This window comes from Petromyzon marinus, chromosome 50 (genome assembly GCF_048934315.1).
Source record: "Petromyzon marinus isolate PM22_M1 ecotype Great Lakes invasive population chromosome 50, UKy_Petmar_22M1.pri1.0, whole genome shotgun sequence".
NCBI lineage: Eukaryota > Metazoa > Chordata > Hyperoartia > Petromyzontiformes > Petromyzontidae > Petromyzon > Petromyzon marinus.
In genome coordinates this window covers 1,166,486-1,189,399 of record NC_133716.1, presented here as the reverse complement: position 1 = coordinate 1,189,399, position 22,914 = coordinate 1,166,486, and the positions used below count along the sequence as shown (strand labels likewise).

The window sequence follows — 22,914 nt, the reverse complement described above, 5'->3', positions numbered from 1 at the left end:
GACATTTAACGCTGTTGGGGGGCGCTCCGTATTCGCAAAATGCAGCCTCTACAGCCTCCGTAGCAGTGCCTCTTTGCAGTATCGCGTTGCTGTTCTAATTAAATGAAAAAGTGGAACGTAAATGAAATATTTTTTATAAAAAAAATAAAATGAAACCGCGTTTTAAATCAGCCCGTGTTCATTCATAACCTTGTTAGAAAAAAAATCTCATGATGGTTGTCAAAGAGGGCCCCAACTCGCAGCTTTGTCCACCCGGGGGGGGTGGGGGCCAGGCACCCCCCGCCCCCCCTGCCCCGCCCCCCTTGCCCCGCCCGAGTGACGGCGGCGTGGACGTCACCGGCACAGAGAGGGAGACCGGACAGAGTTTGGCTTCAGTGCTTGGCGGCGGCAGGAGAGGTTGGTGCCAGACGGATGTTGCTGCGCCACTTGAGCAGATTGGCGCAAGGCAGAGGGCAGTGTGAACGGAACGCGGTAACGTGCAGCAGACAGCTACGGGGCTATCTGCCCATGGTTCATGACGATGAGGGATGGTTGGATGTCACCACCCATCTCTTCCACTCTGCTACGGCCACAATGGCGCCACAGCACGCTCGTCGTTAATGGGTTCGTGAGCGCTGCGGGGCAGCGGAGGAGAAGGGGTCGCTTTGGTGCGCAAGGCGTCTCTCACGTCTTGCTGAGATGGCGTCACAATGCTGCGATGACGTCACAATGCAACTGAGCACGGGCCGCGACGTGCTCGACGGGAAACCGGCGAGCCTCAGCGCGAGGGGCTATCACCTGCAGCCCGTAGCGAGACGTCACCTTCACACTGGTGGGTGGGTGACTGAGTCATCCAAGTCACTGAATTTGAAAACTGCAGAAGTGAGTTTTGAGTTATATTTGTGTCCTTTCCCCGCGCCTTCGATTACCACGGTTGGCTACGTACGGTGCGAAATAAATTCAACGTACGTACAAATATATACACGAGAGAGAGAGAGAGACCGGACAGAGTCCACGGACGAAAGGCACCCAGGTCGGGCATTGAACCCTGGGGCCTGGTTCTCGCTGGGGCCGGGCAGGGGGGGTCCCAGCCTGCCCACCGCTCCCAAAACAGCGCAGAGAGCTCGGGGTACTTAAACGGAAGCAAGCTAGCACGAGCTTTATTTAGTAGCAATGACAACAACAACAACAATAACGGCGATAGTAACAACATCAACAAAAGCAATTGCAACAACATCAATTGTGTCGAATAAGTACGGAACACAATCACGTGATCATGATACATGGGATGACGTTGCCGACAGCGGTTTAGAATATCCATGCGATGGGACACCATGTGGAGGTGAAGACCAAACGTCACCTCACATTGATGATGATGATGAGGGTGGTGGTGGTGGTGGTGGTATGCATTCTGATGATCTGGTTCAAAATGTATGGGGAAAAAAAGTATATTAAAAAATCAGAATAGGTTTGACCCTTTATGGCAATATAAAACAGGGGATGTTAAGATGTTCAAGACTGGCCTTAACCGCACGTGCTTGTGGTGAACATGCACACAAATATGCTCTGGTGATAATTTATGACCACACCAGAGACAGTCGCCTTCTCCATGGCAAGGTCTCACCACCAGAGTCGGGCAAGAGACTAACGCCAGAAGGCGACAGTGTTGACCAATCGGTTTCAAAGGCAATGCATACATTTATCAGAGCATGCTTTGCATCTTGACTTAACGCTTTCGTGACTGCAGGAATTCATATTCTTTGGGTCTTTCGGTAAAGCCACGTAGATAGAAAAATAATACATTTTTATTTGACTTGATTATTTTTCTATCTACGTGGCTTTACCGAAAGACCCAAAGAACATATGTTGCATGTTCACCACATGTACCGTGTGTGGTTGATGCAGTACTTGATTTGGTGTTTGAACATCTTAACACAACTCCTGTTTAATTGGCAGAAAGTTTAAAACGTATTTTTTCATATGATGATCCGGTAATTCCTGCTCACTCTGAGAAGTTGTTGTCCGACCCTGCTGCTGCTGAACCAGCATTGTGATGGTAAGGGATTTGGCTTCAGTCCCACGAACACAAAGCACCTGCCTGGGTATTTTATGTCACCAAAAACTTCACTCCTCCATTCACCATGAGCGGTGGGGCAGTTGTTGACAACGTGGACCAGTTTCCGTAGCTGGGGAGAGCGCTGATAACGAACGACATTTGGGTAGCAGAGGTCTCACTCCAAATCAGTCGAGCGGCGGAAACTACCAGGCCTGTCGCTCCATTTGAAGCTCCAGGTCTTCTCGACCACACGTATGCCCTCCCTTGTTCTATGCTTGTGAATGGTGGAGCCCTTTAAACTAACATCTGTGCCGGTTTGAAACATTTAGGCTGACCTGCTTACGACCCATCCTAGGTTTTATCGACTGGATTGTGTGAGGAGCTCACAGACCCTTGAAAGATCTGGACGTAGTCCCATCGGTGAGTTCCTGCGGCAGGCGAAACTGCGTTGCCCGGGTCATGCAACCTGCATGCCCAGTCACCGCATGCTCAAGGAGCTTCTGTTTGGCCGGATATAAGGAGCCAAACGGGCACAGCACATATCAGATGGGCTAATGTGGCACAAGAGGATATGGAACTGAGTCGACTTGCCGTTGACTGGTACCAGCGGTGTCAAGATCGGCCTCTATGAGGAGGCTCGTGAAGGACGCGACTCACAACAATGAGCGGAGTGTCTAGCGGCTAAAACGCAGCAGGTTGGCACCGTGGGGAGCACAGTAGGTGCTTATTTATGTCATCTCAGTCAACCCATGCCACCTGTGTCTGTCCCGTGACCTCCTGCCAGCAGGAAGCCTTCTACACTTCATGTGGCCTCAACGTGCACCTAGTATGGCACAAGCGACGTGGTGACATCACCGTTGCTTTGTCTCCCCAGTAGCGATGTTTATGCAACGCACCAGGTACTTATTTGAGGCTGAGTCGATCTAGGGGATGCCCAAGACCGGTTCAGATTATCGTCAGCGGTGTTGGCAGGAATCGAACTCGGGTCACGGGTTCGTAGCGCAGGGCGCTATGGCTGCCGCGGTGGCTAGGAGATGTTCACTACCTTGCCTGGTTCGCAAGAGGTCGTGGGTTCGATCCCGACCCTGACGCCTGCTGCTGTATATGTAGAGTCTGCGTGTCTCTCTCTCATCATCACGGTGACTAGGAGATGTTAACTCCCTCGCCTGTTGCGCAAGAGGTCGTGGGTTCGACCCTGACGCCTGCTGCTGCTGCTGTATATTTGGAGTCTGCGGCGTCTCTCTCCCCGTGACCGCGTGGATTTCATCTCCGGCTCCTCCGTTATATTCTCACTTTACATTTAGAATCAGGCGTTTGTAGAGTGTTTGGCCGCTATAAATGTCCAACATGGTGATAAGCGCACTTCGTTGAGCTATCATTTGCGATAGCCAGGTCGCTCACCGAAAAGAGAGAGCCTTACCTGATAAAAAAGAGTTTACGATTTAGTTTTTTGAGTAACAGCTGCGCCACCGCTCTCCAGCGACGGCGGCACCAGCGGGGCCCCGTCACACGCAGCAGCAGAGCGTGTAGCAGCTCAGCTTGTCCGGCTGCTGGTTCCCCAGCGCGACGCTGCTGCTGCGCGGCAGCATGATGACGCACGCCGCCGACAGGCAGCAGTGGAAGAAGCTGTGCACGTACGGGTAGTCCCACTCCTGCACACGCACGCACCCACCCACACACGCACGCACCCACCCACGCACGCACCCACGCACCCACGCACGCACGCATGCACCCACGCACGCACCCACGCACGCACCCACCCACGCACGCACGCACCCACGCACGCACGCACCCACGCACACACGCACCCACGCACCCACCCACGCACCCACTCCCGCACCCACGCACGCACCCACCCACCCACGCACCCACGCACACACGCACCCACGCACGCACCCACGCACGCACGCATGCACCCACGCACGCACGCACCCACGCACGCACGCACCCACGCACGCACCCACGCACCCACGCACGCACGCGGTGAACGAAGCGGGCAACGGTTCCCCCAACGAGCCAACAGAACGAGGCACTAGAAAGAGAGGTTGAGCAAAAGGCCCTCTCCATGTGGCGTTAAATGTGGTCTAAGCCACGCTACATGGGCCACATTCACACACACGATTGTTCGACCGACGGACTCTCACGCACGGTACAATTCCACGCATTTATGAATCGCCGCACGGAACCACGGGAAGGGTTCGCGCGCACCCCCGGGTTGAGACCCCCTGAGACAGAGGGGCCCAAGTGGTTGAGCAATGCCAGAGAGAGCACGCGCGGAATTTGAATTCGACAAATTATTTGCTGCCGCCACTGCTGCCACGTTGGCCGTGGTGCACGAGCACAGTGAGCAAACAACAGAACAACAATAACAACAGAACAATAACAACAGAACAACAATAACAACAGAACAACAATAACAACAGAGCAACAATAACAACAGAACAACAATAACAACAGAACAACAATAACAACAGAACAACAACAACAACAGAACAACAATAACAGAACAACAATAACAACAGAACAACAACAAACTCGACACCCCCGTCGAAAACAACACCGCCTGGCCTTCAAGGGATATGTGTCATCGGCAATGGCTCTCATTCACGGCAGATGGCAGCGTTATTGACGAATGTGTTGGGGTTTTCATTTAATCTCTCGAGATTATGAAGCACAGGGAGTGGCCATCGAAGAAGGCGGTGGTCACCGCATCGCGCGATTTCTGATGCGCTTTCGCGGCCGTCTGGAACGCTCTTTCTTCCGATATTATGAAGCCACTGGAGCTATGCACTTTTAAATAATCTAGATTGAAAACTAATTTCTTTAGAACTTCTTTTTGTGTTTAGTATGGTGTCCCCCCCCCCCGCCCGCATCTCCGATTAGCACGGTTGGCTACGTACTGTACGGTGCGAAAGAAGTTCAACATACGTACGTAGTCGGCACGAGGTCTTTCACGAGACCTCCGCGGGAGGCGGTGCTCCAGTTCAACGCAATGACACGACCAGGAAGGAACTCGGAGCAAATCAAATTCCTTGCCGACCGACCACGACGGCGATGTGCCATTCCCAGACTGCACCGGGCGAGACCCCCACAGGTGGCAACCGCTGGGGTGTTTCCTTGTCCTCTGCAGAGGTTGTCAAATGGGAATGTCTGTGTCTGGTGACACGGTGCCAATAGAACAGAAATCGAGATTCAGTTGTGAAAATAATAATTTTAAAAAGACGCAAAGAAACGTTGCCTTACTAAGACTGTGTGCCGATGTCTCTCTCTCTTGACAACAGTGCTTAGCAGCAGCATACTGGGCCTGCAGTGCTGGAAACCAAGTGGAGTTGAATGGGTTAAACTGGGGCAGGTGGCATCCCTAAACGATCTCCGTGTGAGGAGTCTACGGGTCTCTGTGTGAGGAGTCTACGGGTCTCTGTGTGAGGAGTCTACGGGTCTCTGTGTGAGTCTACGGGTCTCTGTGTGAGGAGTCTACGGGTCTCTGTGTGAGGAGTCTACGGGTCTCTATGTGAGTCTACGGGTCTCTGTGTGAGGAGTCTACGGGTCTCTGTGTGAGGAGTCTACGGGTCTCTATGTGAGTCTACGGGTCTCTGTGTGAGGAGTCTACGAGTCTCTGTGTGAAGAGTCTACGGGTCTCTATGTGAGTCTACGGGTCTCTGTGTGAGGAGTCTACGAGTCTCTGTGTGAGGAGTCTACGGGTCTCTGTGTGAGGAGTCTACGGGTCTCTGTGTGAGGAGTCTACGGGTCTCTGTGTGAGGAGTCTATGGGTCTCTATGTGAGTCTACGGGTCTCTGTGTGAGGAGTCTACGGGTCTCTGTGTGAGGAGTCCACGGGTCTCTGTGTGAGGAGACTACGGGTCTCTGTGTGAGGAGTCTACGGGTCTCTGTGTGAGGAGTCTACGGGTCTCTGTGTGAGGAGTCTACGGGTCTCTGTGTGAGGAGTCTATGGGTCTCTGTGTGAGGAGTCTACGGGTCTCTATGTGAGTAGTCTACGGGTCTCTGTGTGAGGAGTCTACGGGTCTCTGTGTGAGGAGTCTATAGGTCTCTGTGTGAGGAGTCTATGGGTCTCTGTGTGAGTCTCTGGGTCTCTATGTGAGTCTACGGGTCTCTGTGTGAGGAGTCTACGGGTCTCTGTGTGAGGAGTCTACGGGTCTCTGTGTGAGGAGTCTACGGGTCTCTGTGTGAGGAGTCTACGGGTCTCTGTGTGAGGAGTCTACGGGTCTCTGTGTGAGGAGTCTACGGGTCTCTGTGTGAGGAGTCTACGGGTCTCTGTGTGAGGAGTCTACGGGTCTCTGTGTGAGGAGACTACGGGTCTCTGTGTGAGGAGTCTACGGGTCTCTGTGTGAGGAGTCTACGGGTCTCTGTGTGAGGAGTCTACGGGTCTCTGTGTGAGGAGTCTATGGGTCTCTGTGTGAGGAGTCTACGGGTCTCTGTGTGAGGAGTCTACGGGTCTCTGTGTGAGGAGTCTATAGGTCTCTGTGTGAGGAGTCTATGGGTCTCTGTGTGAGTCTCTGGGTCTCTATGTGAGTCTACGGGTCTCTGTGTGAGGAGTCTACGGGTCTCTGTGTGAGGAGTCTACGGGTCTCTGTGTGAGGAGTCTACGGGTCTCTGTGTGAGGAGTCTACGGGTCTCTGTGTGAGGAGTCTACGGGTCCTCTGTGTGAGGAGTCTACGGGTCTCTGTGTGAGGAGTCTACGGGTCTCTGTGTGAGGAGTCTACGGGTCTCTGTGTGAGGAGCCTACGGGTCTCTGTGTGAGGAGACTACGGGTCTCTGTGTGAAGAGTCTACGGGTCTCTGTGTGAGGAGTCTACGGGTCTCTGTGTGAGGAGTCTACGGGTCTCTGTGTGAGGAGTCTATGGGTCTCTGTGTGAGGAGTCTACGGGTCTCTGTGTGAGGAGTCTACGGGTCTCTGTGTGAGGAGTCTATAGGTCTCTGTGTGAGGAGTCTATGGGTCTCTGTGTGAGTCTCTGGGTCTCTATGTGAGTCTACGGGTCTCTGTGTGAGGAGTCTACGGGTCTCTGTGTGAGGAGTCTACGGGTCTCTGTGTGAGGAGTCTACGGGTCTCTGTGTGAGGAGTCTACGGGTCTCTGTGTGAGGAGTCTACGGGTCTCTGTGTGAGGAGTCTACGGGTCTCTGTGTGAGGAGTCTATAGGTCTCTGTGTGAGGAGTCTACGGGTCTCTGTGTGAGGAGTCTACGGGTCTCTATGTGAGTCTACGGGTCTCTGTGTGAGGAGTCTACGGGTCTCTGTGTGAGGAGTCTACGGGTCTCTGTGTGAGGAGTCTACGGGTCTCTGTGTGAGGAGTCTACGGGTCTCTGTGTGAGGAGTCTACGGGTCTCTGTGTGAGGAGTCTATGGGTCTCTGTGTGAGGAGTCTACGGGTCTCTGTGTGAGTAGTCTACGGGTCTCTGTGTGAAGAGTCTACGGGTCTCTGTGTGAGGAGTCTACGGGTCTCTGTGTGAGGAGTCTACGGGTCTCTGTGTGAGGAGTCTACGGGTCTCTGTGTGAGGAGTCTACGGGTCTCTGTGTGAGGAGTCTACGGGTCTCTGTGTGAGGAGTCTACGGGTCTCTGTGTGAGGAGTCTATGGGTCTCTGTGTGAGGAGTCTACGGGTCTCTGTGTGAGGAGTCTACGGGTCTCTGTGTGAGGAGTCTACGGGTCTCTATGTGAGTCTACGGGTCTCTGTGTGAGTCTACGGGTCTCTATGTGAGTCTACGGGTCTCTGTGTGAGGAGTCCATGGACTCACTCAGTCCTTGGACTCCTCACGCAGTGACCGCTCGCAAACGGAGCCCTCGTTTCACCTCTGCCCGCTCAGCCCGCGGCGCCAGACACAACACGCGCCCCCCCCCAGCAGCCCCCCCCCCACCCCCAGCAGCCCCTCCCCCCAACAGCCCCCCCCCCCCCACCGACGTAATTAACGACGCAACGCTGCCACCGCTCGCGAGCCCCTCCGTAATTGCTCGATCGTTCCCCCTCCCCCGCCCGCCCGCTCCGGGGTGGGGGGTCGGTCGGTGGGGGGGGTCCTCCGCATCGCGTGTGGAGCTCCGCGCGTGCCGTCTCGGGCGCTTCGTCATCGTCGTCGTCTTCGTCGTCGTCATCGTCGATGGGGCGCGCGAGCGCTGCGAGTGTGAGGGCGGCGTTTCGGTTGGCCCCCAGCTCGGAGCGGCGGTGGGGCCGGGCACCTGTTTCGGATTTCGTGGATCGCCTAATTATTGCGCGGCTCTCTCAACCTGAACCAACAACGACGCCGCCGCCGCCGCAATTTGGTTGCCGGGACCGAGTTGATGGCGTGAGCTGTAACAATAAAGCGTCGCTGGCGATTACTGAAAGGTAAAGGCGCGGACCAGGCAACTGCTTGGCTGTTAGCTGCCGGTTGACGGGCAGGGGTGTGGGGCTCCGCTACCACGCAGCTCGAGAGTTCGCTCCAACAGGGGTTGCTTTTGGCCTACTCTTCCACGATGGTCGGGTGTCTTGGATGAACTCCGACCCTGACGACGCCTGCTGCTGCATAGTTGGAGTTTGTGTGTCTCTCTGTCTCCCCGTGGTCGCGTGGATTGTTCTCCCTAATTAATAATCCACTTGGTTGAGCTATCATTTGTGGCCAATTCGCTTCTAAAAAAAAAACTGCTGCTCAACAGGCGTTTACCTGATTTAAAGCTTTCGTGACTGCAGTAATTCATATTCTTAGCTCTTTCGGTAAAGTCAACGTGACTTTACCGAAAGAGCTAAGGATATAGGCTTTACCTGGTAAAATAAAAAAACCTTTCAATGAATAGTAAGTGGAAGTGCACGCACTCTCCCCGGCACGCAGGCGACCTGCCAATCAACGGTGGTATGCAGTTCTCATTTTACGCACCCCTGAAAAAAGTATGATGATGTTGGTAATGGGGGTTGATTGATAATGGTGTTGATGCTGCTGATAATTATGATCATGATTTTTATGATGATGATAATAATAATATAATCATGATGGTAGTGGTATTGTTAATTCTGCTGCTGTTGCTGCTAATGTTGATCCACGTGCTGCCTCTGCTGATGATAATGTGGCGGTAATGATGTTGTTGCTGCTGGTAATGATTATGATGCTGATGATGACGATCATGATGGTAGTGGTCGTGATAATGCCAAGTCCGATCGGTGAGCTCTTCCCGCAGGCAAGGCTGCGTTGGCTGGGTTATGTAGCCCGCATGGCCAGCCACCGCATGCCGAAACATATTTTCTTTGGCCGCATAGAGGGGGCTAAACGGGCGCGGCACGGGCTAGAGAGGAGATGGAGTGATGTGGTACAAGATTATGTGGAGCAACAGCGGAAGGGAGAGGAGCGACGCTCACAACGACGAGCGGAGCGGATAAACCATAGCAAGTTGGCACAGTAGGGGGCACAGGTGGTGCATCGGCCACTCATCTCAGTCAGTCAACCCGTGGCACCTGCAGGGTCTGCCCCGTGACCTCCAGCCAGCGGGCGTTCGACACTTCACGTGGCCTCAACGTGCACATGGCCTGGCACAAGCGCCGTGGTGACGCCCCCGCCAATTAGAGGCGAATGGCGGTAGTTGTTGGTGATAATGCTGCTGATGCCGCTGATGATGATGTTGATGTTTCTGGCGACACAGTACTGTATTCGATTTCTGTCAGAAAAGTGTGGAACATTGCGCTGGGAGTATTGGGCACGGCACACCCACCTCACCATGTTCTATCCTCGTGTTCCTTATAGCAATAGAGGGTACAATAATGTACGATTATTATGGACAGCATTACCTTGTACTCTGCTGATAGAGCCTTATGCTGATTGAAAATACCCACTCCAAGCCAATCGAGTATGTACATATGTTGAACTTCGTTTGCAACGTACTTAGCCAACCGAGCTAATCGGAGGTGCGGGGGAAGGACAACAAACCAAACACAAAAAGCAGTTCTAAAGAAATTAGTTTTCAATTTAGATTATTTTAAAGTGCACAGCTCCAGTGGCCTCATAACATCGGAAGGGAAGAGCGTTCCAGACGGCCGCGGAAGCGCATCTGAAAGCGCCGCGCGATGCAGCAGCCAAGAGCTGCAGCCGCTGCTGTGAGGATGACGGCCGGAGGAGTTCCCGTGATGATGGTTTATGCGTTCCCGAAAATGTCAGGTGAGCAATGAAGTCCCGAATATCGTGAGCATTATGCCATGGCTATGATGGTAATGGTGGTGATCATGTTGGGCAAGCATCCCAATATAGGTCCACAGAGCTTGGGAAATTGTAGGCACGAGTTCTGGCTGCCTTCCCAGCACTTGTCTGTGGTTTCCCATGACTCTCAATCATCCGCAGTCTCTAATTCTCTCAGAGCAATTTTGGTAAGCGTTACAAATCCGACGTCATAATAATTTTACTGCGTTGATGATGATGATGACGACGACACAAACAATTATAATTCGTAATGCTCTACAATTTGCGGCTGGTGCTATCATTCTCAAGGCGCACGGCTATCACGAAGGAAAGCGCTAACAGTTTCACAGACTTCTCCCGTAGCAGTTTAGCGGTCGGACGCAATGCTTTGCTCATCTCGTCAAGAAACAAACAAAAAACATCATCACGCGAACAACTCCTGTCATCCTTGCAGCAGTGGCTTTAAGCTAGTGATCGAACGAAGAGTATATTTGGCTGCTACACATGCCAACATGCTATGCCACAGCGTCGAGCTCGATCATTCGTGATAGCCAGGTCCCTTCTAAAAACGATCTCTAGAGCTCAGTGGGGCTGTCGCCTGATGAAGGTGGTTGTAATGACTGGCGAAACGTCGTGCTCAGATTGTAAATGTTGTCGCTTTGCTCTCCAACTCACCGGTGTGCTGCTGTACTAGTAACGAATTGGCCACGTTCTGTTTACGTGACAAACTTTACTGATTGGCTGTGTCGGGTGGTGGCGGGTTTAACAACACATTTATATTTACTCGATCCAACCCCCAAAAAAAACCTATATTATGGATAACCCAAAAAAAACGATATTATGAAAAATAAAATCAGTTGAGTTTTTAGTTTAAGTTTGAATTCGTGGTCGCACGGATGGATAGCCCGGCCCCCGTTATAACCGGGGCGGCCCGCCGGATTCGAACCGCGAACGCTCGACCGCTGGCCCATCGCCTCGCCGGCCTCAAGGTGACGGCCGCGGGCCGCGTGGGGATGGGGAGCTCCCATCCCGGCTCTTATCCCTCTCGACTCAAGCTGGGAACTCGCGCACCTGGAAATAGAAGCGCAGAGTGAACGCGAGCACGAGGAAGCAGATCCCCGGGCCCAGGTGGTGCGTGTAGACCTTGCGGGAAGGGAGGAACGCCCTCAGTTGGATCATCTTCTTCGTCTGATGGAGACAAGACAAAGGCAAGAGGTCTCCCCCCGCCCCTCCCCCCGCGCGTAGCCTGGTCAGACTCTAGGGGCAAGTGTTGTTCGTGAACGCCTATGAAGGCCGGCACGGCGCACGAGGGGGAGGGTGGCCAGCACCACGCCCGGCCACACCAGGGTACTTATTTGAGACCGAGTCGACCTAGGGGAGGCCCAGGACCGGTTCAGATAACCGTCGCTGGTGTTGGCCGTGAGCGGGAATCGAACCTCGAGTCGCCAGGTTCGTGGCGCAGCGTAGCGCTAACTCACTCACCCACTCACTCACCCACTCACTCACCCACTCACACACTCACTCACTCACCCACTCACTCACCCACTCACTCACCCACTCACTCACCCACTCACTCACCCACTCACTTACCCACCTACCCACACACGCTCCCACTCACCCACACACCGACACACTCACTAACTCATCCACCCACCCACGCTAACTCACCCACCCACGCTAACTCACCCACCCACTCACAGACCCGCCCAGCCAGCGCTGTGCCGAGGTTCGTGTGTGCGCTCCACGGATTTTGGAGTTGGCAGCCGCACACACAGCAGGCGGTGGACCGAGCCGCCGATCTGCCCATGGTGGAGCGAGGCCCTCTCGGAGCGGATTTTCGAGAATTCATCGTTCTCAGACCCCTTGGACAAACAAGGGTGGCAGCCCTGCCCACCCACCCCCGCCACGGCTGGGCCACAGCGGGCTGGCCCCGTGCTCCCCGCGGGCCTCCTCACGTGTTTGAGGGCCAGCAGCAGCAGGGCGGCCACGATGGGCCCTGCGTAGACGCCCGTGCCCCAGCTGTCCTCGTGGACGCGCACGGCGATGCCCAGGACGCCCGCCATCACCACGGCGAGCCGCTGCGGCTCCTCGAATTCTCCTAGGGCTGGCGCGTGCCCACCGTCATCATCATCAGCAGCAGCAGCAACATCATTATCATCATCAGCAGCAACAACAACATTAGCAGCAGCAACAACATCATCATTATCATCAGCAGCAGCAACATCATCATCAGCAGCAACATCATCATTATCATCAGCAGCAACATCATCATCATTATTATCATCAGCAGCAACAACATCAGCAGCAACAACATCATCATTATCATCAGCAGCAGCAACATCATTATTATCATCATCAGCAGCAGCAACAACATCAGCAGCAACATCATCAGCAGCAGCAACATCATCATTATCATCAGCAGCAACATCATCATCAGCAGCACTGTCCGGTCACTGTTAACAGCCGGATTGTCATCATTATCATCATCATCATCAATAAGGTCATCATCATGATCAATAGCAGTACTGTAGTAACAATCATCATCAGCTGCATCATGTCAGCATCAGCTGCAGAATTTGCCATTGTTATCAACGTCATCATCAGCATCAACATCATCAGCAGCATCATCAGCAGCATTTTTGTCCATCGTCATCACAATCATTATGGTCATTATTAGAAACAACATCATTGTCATAACCAGCAGCATCATTATTATCATCATCTCTAGCAGCAGCAGCAACAAGAACAACAGGTGCAGCATAAGCAGGTTCATCCTTGTAATGGCATCATCACCATCCCCGATATCATCATCATCATCATTTTTACGATCGTACAACTTGTGTCAATGCAGAGAGTTTACATTCTACTCCAAGCTACATCAGCACCCCGCGTGCCCACCTGCTTTCTCACCACATCAGGTAACTCATTTGAGGCCGAGTCGACTTAGGGGAAGGCCAGAACCCGGTCTGAAGTCGTCCGTGGCCGAGGGTTCAAATTCAGGTCGCCGGGTTCATAGGCATCATAGCAAAGACAAAGATCCCCCGTGTAGCCTCGAACAATGTGTTTGGGGCAGGTGCCTTTAGCGAGCACCTGTGAAGGGCTGGCACGGCACGCGATGGTGCTGGGTGATTAGCACCTTACAAACTATTTAACTAGAAACTATTTTTTTTTATTTTACCAGGTAAGGCCCGCTGGGCTATGTGGCTATTTTTTCAGAAGAGACCTGGCCACGAACGATAGCTCCACTAGGTGGGCTTATCACGTGGAAATGTACAGCAGCCAAAGACTCTAAACGCGTGACGTTGATGCTAAATCTGGAGGGAGAAAAATCCACGCGACCACGGGGAGAGAGACACGCAGACTTCAAATATACAGCAGCAGGCGTCGGGGTCCCGATCGAACCCACGACCTCCTGTATACCAGGCGAGGCAGTAAACATCTCCTAGCCAGCATGGCGCCCTCGTCTCCCCAGTGGTCACGTTGCCACACCGCGCCCAGGCGCTCATTCTTGAGGCCGAGTCGATGCAGGAGAGGCTCAGGACCAGTTCAAGGGTGCCAACATGTTAACTACCTCCCCTGGTATACAGGAGGTCGTGGGTTCGATCCCGATCCTGATGCCTGCTGCTGTATATTTGGAGTTTGCGTCTCTCTCTCTCGCCCCGTGGTCGCGTGGATTTTTCTCCGGCTCCTCCGGTTTTTCCCTCTACATTTAGAAACCACATCACGCGTTTAGAGTATTTGGCTGCAACCATGAATGTCCGCACGATGATGACAATAAGCCCACTTTGCTGAGCGATCATTTGTGATGGCCAGGTCGCTTCTGTTAAAAAAGAGAGCTGTACGGCTCAGTGGGCCTTACCTGGGTAAAAATAAACATTGTTAAGTTTTAGTGTAGGTCTCGTTCGCTGAAAGGGGCGAGAAGGCGGTGAGGGGCAGGGGGGGGGGGGAAGCCGAGGGGGCAGGGGGGAGCCGGTGGGGGGGAGCCGGGAGGGGAGGGGGTGCCCACCGATGAGCGTGACCCAGATGGAGAGCGCGATGCCGTACACGCTGAAGTACTCGAGCAGCTCGGAGCGCATGATGCAGATGGAGAGGAAGCCCAGGCCATCGCAGACGTGGTAGCACTGGGGGGGGGGGGGGGCACAGCAGGGCAAACGCTGTGTTTAGTTTGTTGTCATTTCCCCCCCCGCACCGCCGATTAGCACCGTATACTACACTATACACACAGTACACGCTGCACTACACTATACACTACATTCTACACTACACTATACACACACTTCACTATACACTACACTATACACTACACTATACACTACACTATACACACACTTCACTATACACTACACTACACTATATACTACACTACACTATACACTACACTATACACTACACTATACACTACACTCTGGGCCCTGCCACTGCCAAATGCCCCTCTTTCGGCCCAGCCGAGGCCTCTCTGTCTAACGCATCGTAACCGTGGTAGGCGTTCGCGATGGATAGTATCCACGTAGTCGTGGTAGGCGTTCGCGATGGATAGTATCCACGTAGTCGTGGTAGGCGTTCGCGATGGATATTATCCACGTGGTCGTGGTAGGCGTTCACGATGGACATTATCCACGTAGTCGTGGTAGGCGATCACGATGGACAATATCCACGTAGTCGTGGTAGGCGTTCACGATGGACATTATCCACGTAGTCGTGGTAGGCGATCACGATGGACAATATCCACGTAGTCGTGGTAGGCGTTCACGATGGACATTATCCACGTAGTCGTGGTAGGCGTTCACGATGGATATTATCCAGGGAGTCGTGCTAGGCGTTCACGATGGACATTATCCACGTGGTCGTGGTAGGCGATCACGATGGATATTATCCACATAGTCGTGGTAGGCGTTCGCGATGGACATTATCCACGTAGTCGTGGTAGGCATTCACGATGGATATTATCCACGTAGTCGTGGTAGGCGTTCACGATGGACAATATCCACGTGGTCGTGGTAGGCGTTCACGATGGACATTATCCACGTGGTCGTGGTAGGCGTTCACGATGGACATTATCCAGGGAGTCGTGGTAGGCATTCACGATGGACAATAAACACGTAGTCGTGGTAGGCGTTCACGATGGACATTATCCACGTAGTCGTGGTAGGCGTTCACGATGGATAATATCCACCTAGTCGTGGTAGGCGTTCACGATGGACATTATCCACGTAGTCGTGGTAGGCGTTCACGATGGACAATATCCACCTAGTCGTGGTAGGCGTTCACGATGGATATTATCCACGTAGTCGTGGTAGGCGTTCACGATGGACAATATCCACCTAGTCGTGGTAGGCGTTCACGATGGATATTATCCACGTAGTCGTGGTAGGCGTTCACGATGGATAATATCCACTGAGTCGTGGTAGGCGTTCACGATGGATATTATCCACGTAGTCGTGGTAGGCGTTCACGATGGACAATATCCACCTAGTCGTGGTAGGCGTTCACGATGGATATTATCCACGTAGTCGTGGTAGGCGTTCACGATGGACATTATCCACGTAGTCGTGGTAGGCGTTCACGATGGACATTATCCACGTAGTCGTGGTAGGCGTTCACGATGGACATTATCCACGTAGTCGTGGTAGGCGTTCACGATGGACATTATCCACGTAGTCGTGGTAGGCATTCACGATGGACATTATCCACGTAGTCGTGGTAGGCGTTCACGATGGACATTATCCACGTAGTCGTGGTAGGCGTTCACGATGGACAATATCCACCTAGTCGTGGTAGGCGTTCACGATGGACATTATCCAGGGAGTCGTGGTAGGCGTTCACGATGGACAATATCCACGTGGTCGTGGTAGGCGCTCGCGATGGACAATATCCACGTGGTCGTGGTAGGCGTTCACGATGGATATTATCCACCTAGTCGTGGTAGGCATTCACGATGGATATTATCCAGGGAGTCGTGGTGGGCGCTCACGATGGACAATATCCACGTGGTCGTGGTAGGCGTTCACGATGGATATTATCCACGTAGTCGTGGTAGGCGTTCGCGATGGACAATATCCACGTAGTCGTGGTAGGCGTTCACGATGGATATTATCCACGTAGTCGTGGTAGGCGATCACGATGGACAATATCCACGTGGTCGTGGTAGGCGATCACGATGGACAATATCCACGTGGTCGTGGTAGGCGATCACGATGGATATTATCCACGTAGTCGTGGTAGGCGTTCACGATGGATATTATCCACGTAGTCGTGGTAGGCGTTCACGATGGATAATATCCACGTAGTCGTGGTAGGCGTTCACGATGGACAATATCCACGTAGTCGTGGTAGGCGTTCACGATGGATATTATCCACGATAAATGTGTTTTGTGGTTAGATCATGTGAATATGAATGCGTCATAAAACCCGCCATCACCACCGAACACGGCCAATTAGTAAGAGGGTTTGTCACGTAAACAAAACGTGCCAATTAGTTACTGCTTCAGCACACCGGTGTGTCGGGTGGTGGCGGGTTTCACGACACAATTGTATTTACGCGACCGGACCCAAACAATTCAAGGTGCATCACGCGGGTCGTAACAGAGAGACGACTCTGGTGGCTGGGACACGTGGCTGAGAATGGAACCCGAGCGCGTAGCGACAGCTGTCCTAGGGTGGACGCCGCTAACAGGCCACGGGGCAGGTCGTGGAGCACGTGGCGACGGCACCGTCCAAGACCAACCAGAGACCACGGGGGTGCCTGGCTTAGGGGCCGTCCATAAATGACGTCACGCGATTTTGGACGATTTTTGACCCCCCCCCCCATCGTCACGGCTTCACAAAAAGTCAGCCCCCCCTCAAATATGACGTTACAAAGCTCTGCCCCCCCCCAAATTTTTTTTTAAACATGCTTCAAATCGCTTTAAACTATTGTCATTGTAGTGCGTATTTAATGTGGCGCTGCAATCTGATGTTGTAGGAGAAAACATTGATTAAAAAGTCTATTTTATTAGGTAGAACGTGTTGTCTATATTTATTTAAAGTTGCGCATTTTGATGTGACGTCACATTTCTCAACCCCCCCCTCCCCTCGTCACACATCGTCACAAATGTCTGACCCTCCCCCCCCCCCCCCCAGGTGCGTGACGTCATTTATGGACGGCCCCTTAGGCGAAGCAGAGAAAGCTGCTGAAGACGGTCCCGCATGTCGTGGGCTTGTTTGCGGCCTGCTGCTCCACAGGGAGCGAAGAGGAGCAAGGGAGTAACCCAAACAAAGCGGCGTTGTGGACGAGGACGACGACGCACTGCGATGGCCCTGTGTGTACCCCCTCCCCACTACACACCAACTCGACTACTGGCGTGTGGCGGGTAGGTGGATGGGTAGGTGGGTGGGTAGGTAGGTGGGTATGTGGGTGGGTGGGTAGGTGGGTGGGTAGGTGGGTGTGTACGTGGGTAGGTGGGTGTGTACGTGGGTGGGTAGGTGGGTGGGTAGGTGGGTGGGAAGTTGGGTGGGTAGGTTGGTAGGTGGGTGGGTGGGTAGGTGGGTGTGTATGTGGGTAGATGGGTGTGTATGCGGGGAAGTGGGTGTGTATGTGGGTAATTGGGTGTGTATATGGGTAGGTGGGTGTGTATGTGGGTAGGTGGGTGTGTATGTGGGTGTGTACGTGGATGGGTAGGTGGGTGTGTACGTGGGTGGGAAGGTGGGTGGGTAGGTAGGTGGGTAGGTGGGTGGGTAGGTGGGTGTGTACGTGGGTGGGTAGGTTGGTAGGTGGGTAGGGGGGTGGGTAGGTGGGTGTGTACGTGGGTGGGAAGGTGGGTGGGTAGGTAGGTAGGTGGGTAGGTGGGTGTGTATGTGTGTACGTGGCTAGGTGGCCCGCACCGTGATGAAGAACATGGTGAAGAAGTAGACCATGGCCTCGATGTGGAAGCGGCGCTTGGCGGCGATGCTGACGGTGGGCAGGAATGCGAGGCCGCTGATCGTGGGCAGAAACATCTTGACCAGGATGGAGCCCATCTGGCCGTGCCACGCAGACCACGCAACGCGCCCTCAGTGTCGTCTGCCTTGCCGCCCGTGTTTCAGTTCGCTCACTCAAATTAGCGACGAAAATATTCGTCAACGGACCGTTTTGTGTGTTATTTTGTTTATGTATTTCTAAAACTGTACTTCCCTAAAACGAAGAGAGAGAGAGAGCGAGAGAGATAAGAGGCGACGTTACGGGCAATGCCCCTTCTCCGTAGCAGATAGACCAACGAGCTATTTCACAAAAGGTTGTCTCTCGTAACAGCTGTTTTCCTCTTCAGGCCAGTGTTGTTGGTGAATGCGTTGAGCTATTGTCGCTTTTCCTCTTGCAAACCTCGCGCCTCCTGGCTTTGACAAACCCTCGGAAGACGCTGCTCGTGGAACCATCCACGGCATCGCAACATCGACGGACCGATGCGCACATCGCCTTCGCGAACGGAACATTTTTAAAGACGCAAGCCACGGCCGTCGAGTCAGCCCACGGAGACCCACGGAGATCCTTTGGCGACAAGACACACGTGGAGGGGCAGTGGTGAGTGTGGGACCTGCTGTCCCCACACAACACGCCGCCACCGGTGATCACGGTTGGCTTCACAACGAGAGTCGACTGCACTCGGTGTTCCTCTTTGAGTCCGTGGCTCCCGTCACAGGAAGGTGGAATTTCCACCACCGTCTCGGGGCCACCAGTAGAGTTACGCGCGGCATGGAGAACTGCAGTCGAATCGGTTGGCTATGTACGGAGCGAAAGAAGTTCAACATACAGACATACTACACACTATACACTACACTATACAATATACTACTATACCCTACACCATGATACTAAATTGAAAACTACATTCTTTAGAACTGCGTTTTGTGTTTTGGTGCGTGACGTCACGCACCTAGGGGAGGGGGGGGGGTCAGACATTTGTGACGATGTGTGACGAGGGGGGGGGGGGTTGAGAAATGTGACGTCACATCAAAATGCGCAACTTTAAATAAATATAGACAACACGTTCTACTTAATTAAATAGACTTTTTAATAAATGTTTTCTCCTACAACATCAGAGTGCAGCGCCACATTAAATACGCGCTACAATGACAATAGTTTAAAGCGATTTGAAGCATGTTTTATTTTGGGGGGGGGGGGGCAGAGCTTTGTGACGTCATATTTGAGGGGGTCTAACTTTTTATGACGTCGTGACGAAGGGGGGGGGGGGGACAAAAATCGTATACCATACACTACACTGCATATACTACACTATACACTACACCATACACTCCACCACTATACTGAACATACACATACATTCGTGCTCTGGAACCAAAGGCGGCTGCCCACAATGAGTATTTCTCTGCTGTGGGTAAGAATTGTTGTCGACTTTATTCGCTCTGTGCTGTCACGGTTGCAATCTTGACACTCAAATAAAACTTTAAGACTATAAACTTGTTTTTTTTTGTTTCGCCAAGTAAGGCCCACTGAGCTATACAGCTTTTTTTCAGACGCGACCTGGCCACAAACGATCGCGCAACGAAGTGGCTTATCACGTGGAGATGTTTATCAGCCAAAGACACTCGAAACGCTCGCACGGACGCTGGCGTTGTCACACTCTGGGGGAGCGCTCAGCCGCCAACTCTTTCCCGGCATCGCATTCGCGTCTTTTTTAATCATGGAGCTCACAGTCGAGCGGCTTATTACGCCACAAAGCTTCGTCGCTCGATAACTTTGCGCCTCTGCCGTGTTCCGAGCCCTGCCCTGCGACTGCATGCCCCAAATTGTAGCTTCAGTCCGCTTATTGCTGAATCAGAAACACTGAGCCTGATGGTGGTGCTGGCGAATGTTAAAACGCGATCTAAATAAATAATGCATTCTTGACATATTTGCGTCTCCACGTCTAACACAAACCCCTCGGTTCTACAAACATCGGGCAGTTCGCCAGCATTGGGTTCGTTGCAAACCATCGCTCGACTGATCACGAGACCCTTCATGTCAACACCGAATTTGTCGAACCCAATGATCGCGATAAGATTTGCTCCCAAGAGGCCGAGTGGCCCACGAGTGGTGTTCAAAAAAGTCGGGTTTAGTGTTACAACATCGCTAGAGACAAATATGCAATTCATAATAAAGTTTCTTGGGTTAGATCGCTGTAAGTAAAAATGTTGTGTCGTAACCCTCAGCCACCCAATGCAGCCAGCAAGGTTTTGTCACGTAAACATAGCGTGCTAATGAGTGCGCTACTTCAATCCCTCCGGTGTTCATATTCTTTGGGTCTTTCGGTAAAGCCACGCAGACAGAAAAAAATTAACAAAAATATCGACGTTCGTCTTTCCTGAAGACGGCCGCTTGTGTTGCGATCGAAACGTCGATATTTTTGGTTATTTTTTTTCTGTCTATGTGGCTTTAAGTCAAGATCCCACCGGTGTGTTGGAGAGTAAATCCACGACGTTTATAATCTGAGTACCATAACGTTTCGCCGGTCATCACATCGCCCAGCATCTTCGGGCCATTTGCCAGAATAGGTGTTGGGTGGTGGAGGGTTAAGACACAACATTTATACTATACTCATTTATACTAACCCAACAACCTACGTCATGAATAATAAAGAGGCATTACAGCATTTAGAAAAAAATAAATGGTTGTAAAATAACTTTGATGGGAGTCTTACCTTGGTGAGGAACCACGTGCCCGGCGACTGTGTGGCGGTGATGGTGATGGGCGAGTGTGGCGGTGATGGTGGTGGTGATGGTGGTGGTGACGGGGCGTGTTGTGTGACAGGTGGCCGGGCCGTGGCAGCTGTGCGCGTGAAACAGCTGTCTATGTACGCACCCCGCCTGCGACAGCCCCCTCCAACTCGACTATGTGCGTGTGGGGGGGGGGGGGCAGCCATCGACCCGGGCCATCACAATGCCAGGGGAAGATTACCTGAACCAGTTCTCCCCTAGGTAGACTCAGCCTCAAACGAGTACCTAGTGCGGTGTGTGGTAAGCATCGTCGGGCGTGATGCTAGCCAACCCACGCCGTCGTGTATACACTGCACTGCACACACTACGTGGAACTTCTGTCGCACCGTACGTAGCCAAACGTGCTAATCGGATTTCAAACAGATGCAACTGCAGTTCTCCATGCTGTGCCTAACTCTACTGGTGACCCTGAGACGGTGGTGAAGATTCCACGTTCCTTTGACGGGAGCCATGGAGTCAACAAGGGACACCACACGCGTTAGAGAAGTACAACTCTCGTTCAGACTCAATGCAATTGGTATTCCGCATGCGTTTAGGATACATTCGCGCGTGCAGTTTTAATTACCCGTCACTCACCGCCGTTGGGTGAGTTGTTTGACCATACTTCACCACTCTGGTCGCCGGGGTTGGGTGGTGAGGGAGAGGCCTGGGGAAGGGTCAGAAATCAATCGGCACGCGAATCAAATTTGGGCTTCCACGGTTCACAGCACAGGGAAGCGGGTCCACAGCAGCCTCCCACGAGGAGGAGGAGGAGGGAGGAGGAGGAGGAGGGAGGAGGAAGGAGGAGGAGGGAGGAGGAAGAAGGAGGAGGAGGAAGGAGGAGGAAGGAGGAGGAGAAAGGAGGAGGAAGGATGGAGGAGGAAGGAGCAAGGAGGAGGAGGGAGGAGGAAGGAGGGAGGAGGGAGGAAGGAGGAGGGAGGAGGAGGAAGAAGAAGGGAGGAAGGAGGAGGAAGGAGGGAGGAGGGAGGAGGAGGGAGGAGGAAGGAGGAGGAGGGAGGAGGGAGGAAGGAGGAGGAGGGAGGAAGGAGGAGGGAGGAGGAGGAAGGAGGAGGGAGGAAGGAGGGAGGAGGGAGGAAGGAGGAGGGAGGAGGAGGAAGGAGGAGGAAGGAGGAGGGAGGAAGGAGGAGGAGAATGAGGATAAGGAGGAAGGAGGAGGAGAAGGAAGGAGGGAGGAGGAAGGAGGAGAGAGGAGAAAAGAGGAGCAGGCGGCCTTCACCCAGCAGTGGATCCTCACTCGTCACACGGCTGGCGAGGGAGCCGCTGCGCCAAACGCCGTGGCCCTCTCGCGACAGCGCTCGCGTGGACCGCTCTCAGCTGCCGCTCGCTGGCGTCTCGAGTCGCTTCGCTTGATCCACGGGTCACGGGAGGGAGGGGGGGGGAGGGAGGGAGGGGGGGAGGGAGGGGGTCACCGTCCTCGCTGCGAACGTCGACCGGCAACTTGAAGTCGCTCCAACTCCCCGCGGGAGTCGTCTCGTGGAGCCGAGCGAGGCACTTCGCGCGGTCACTCCGAACGCAGCGCCTCGCTCCAACTCGCCTCGCTCCAACTCGCCTCGCTCCAACTCGCCTCGCTCCAACTCGCCTCGCTCCAACTCGCCTCGCTCCAACTCGCCTTGTCCCAACTCATCTTCAACGTCGCAGGGGCTGCGACGTTGACAGCCCCTGACCCAAGCCGAACCGTCGAAGAGCATCAGTAAATCATGAATGGTGTTTCATCATTCATCATTATTATTGTTGTTGTTATTGTTGTTGTTGTGTAATCGTAAAACCGACGAGGAGGCTCAGCGGTGCGGCGAGCGGGTTCAGAGTTCGCATCCTCGTTGGGGGCGGGGGTTGACTCAGCCAATTATCCCGGCTTATGGGGGTCAATAAAACGAGTATTACTTTGTGGGAAAGTCAACGGTGATTATGGACAGATTCGCCCCCCCCCCCACCCCGTCATAGTAATGTGGAGTTTCCCCCACTGGCTGATCAGGGCTGCAAACGGGAGATGAGCCTCAGTAAATGCCTCCATG

General features: G+C 53.3%; 1 protein-coding gene and 1 long non-coding RNA gene across 3 annotated transcripts; one reads left to right on the top strand and one right to left on the bottom strand.

Moving 5' to 3' along the window:
* Positions 1 to 1,109: 1,109 nt before the first annotated feature.
* LOC116953262 (protein myomaker) lies at positions 1,110 to 21,670 on the bottom strand. 2 transcript variants are annotated; one of them, XM_076074741.1, is made up of 6 exons: positions 21,479 to 21,670; positions 18,038 to 18,172; positions 14,184 to 14,298; positions 12,133 to 12,281; positions 11,249 to 11,365; positions 1,110 to 3,687 (listed from the first exon to the last, which is right to left on the bottom strand). In XM_076074741.1, the coding sequence occupies exons 2-6, from the start codon at positions 18,170 to 18,172 to the stop codon at positions 3,541 to 3,543; spliced, it is 663 nt and encodes a 220-aa protein (XP_075930856.1). In that variant the 5' UTR covers positions 21,479 to 21,670; the 3' UTR covers positions 1,110 to 3,540. The 2 variants fall into 2 exon arrangements, with proteins under 2 accessions (XP_075930856.1, XP_032829211.2); XM_032973320.2 differs by lacking the exon at positions 21,479 to 21,670 and adding an exon at positions 20,827 to 21,466.
* Positions 7,982 to 18,154, top strand: LOC116953267 (uncharacterized). The gene is made up of 3 exons (XR_004404566.2): positions 7,982 to 8,364; positions 17,297 to 17,526; positions 18,027 to 18,154. It is a non-coding gene; the product is annotated as an uncharacterized LOC116953267 (long non-coding RNA).
* Positions 21,671 to 22,914: the final 1,244 nt, after the last annotated feature.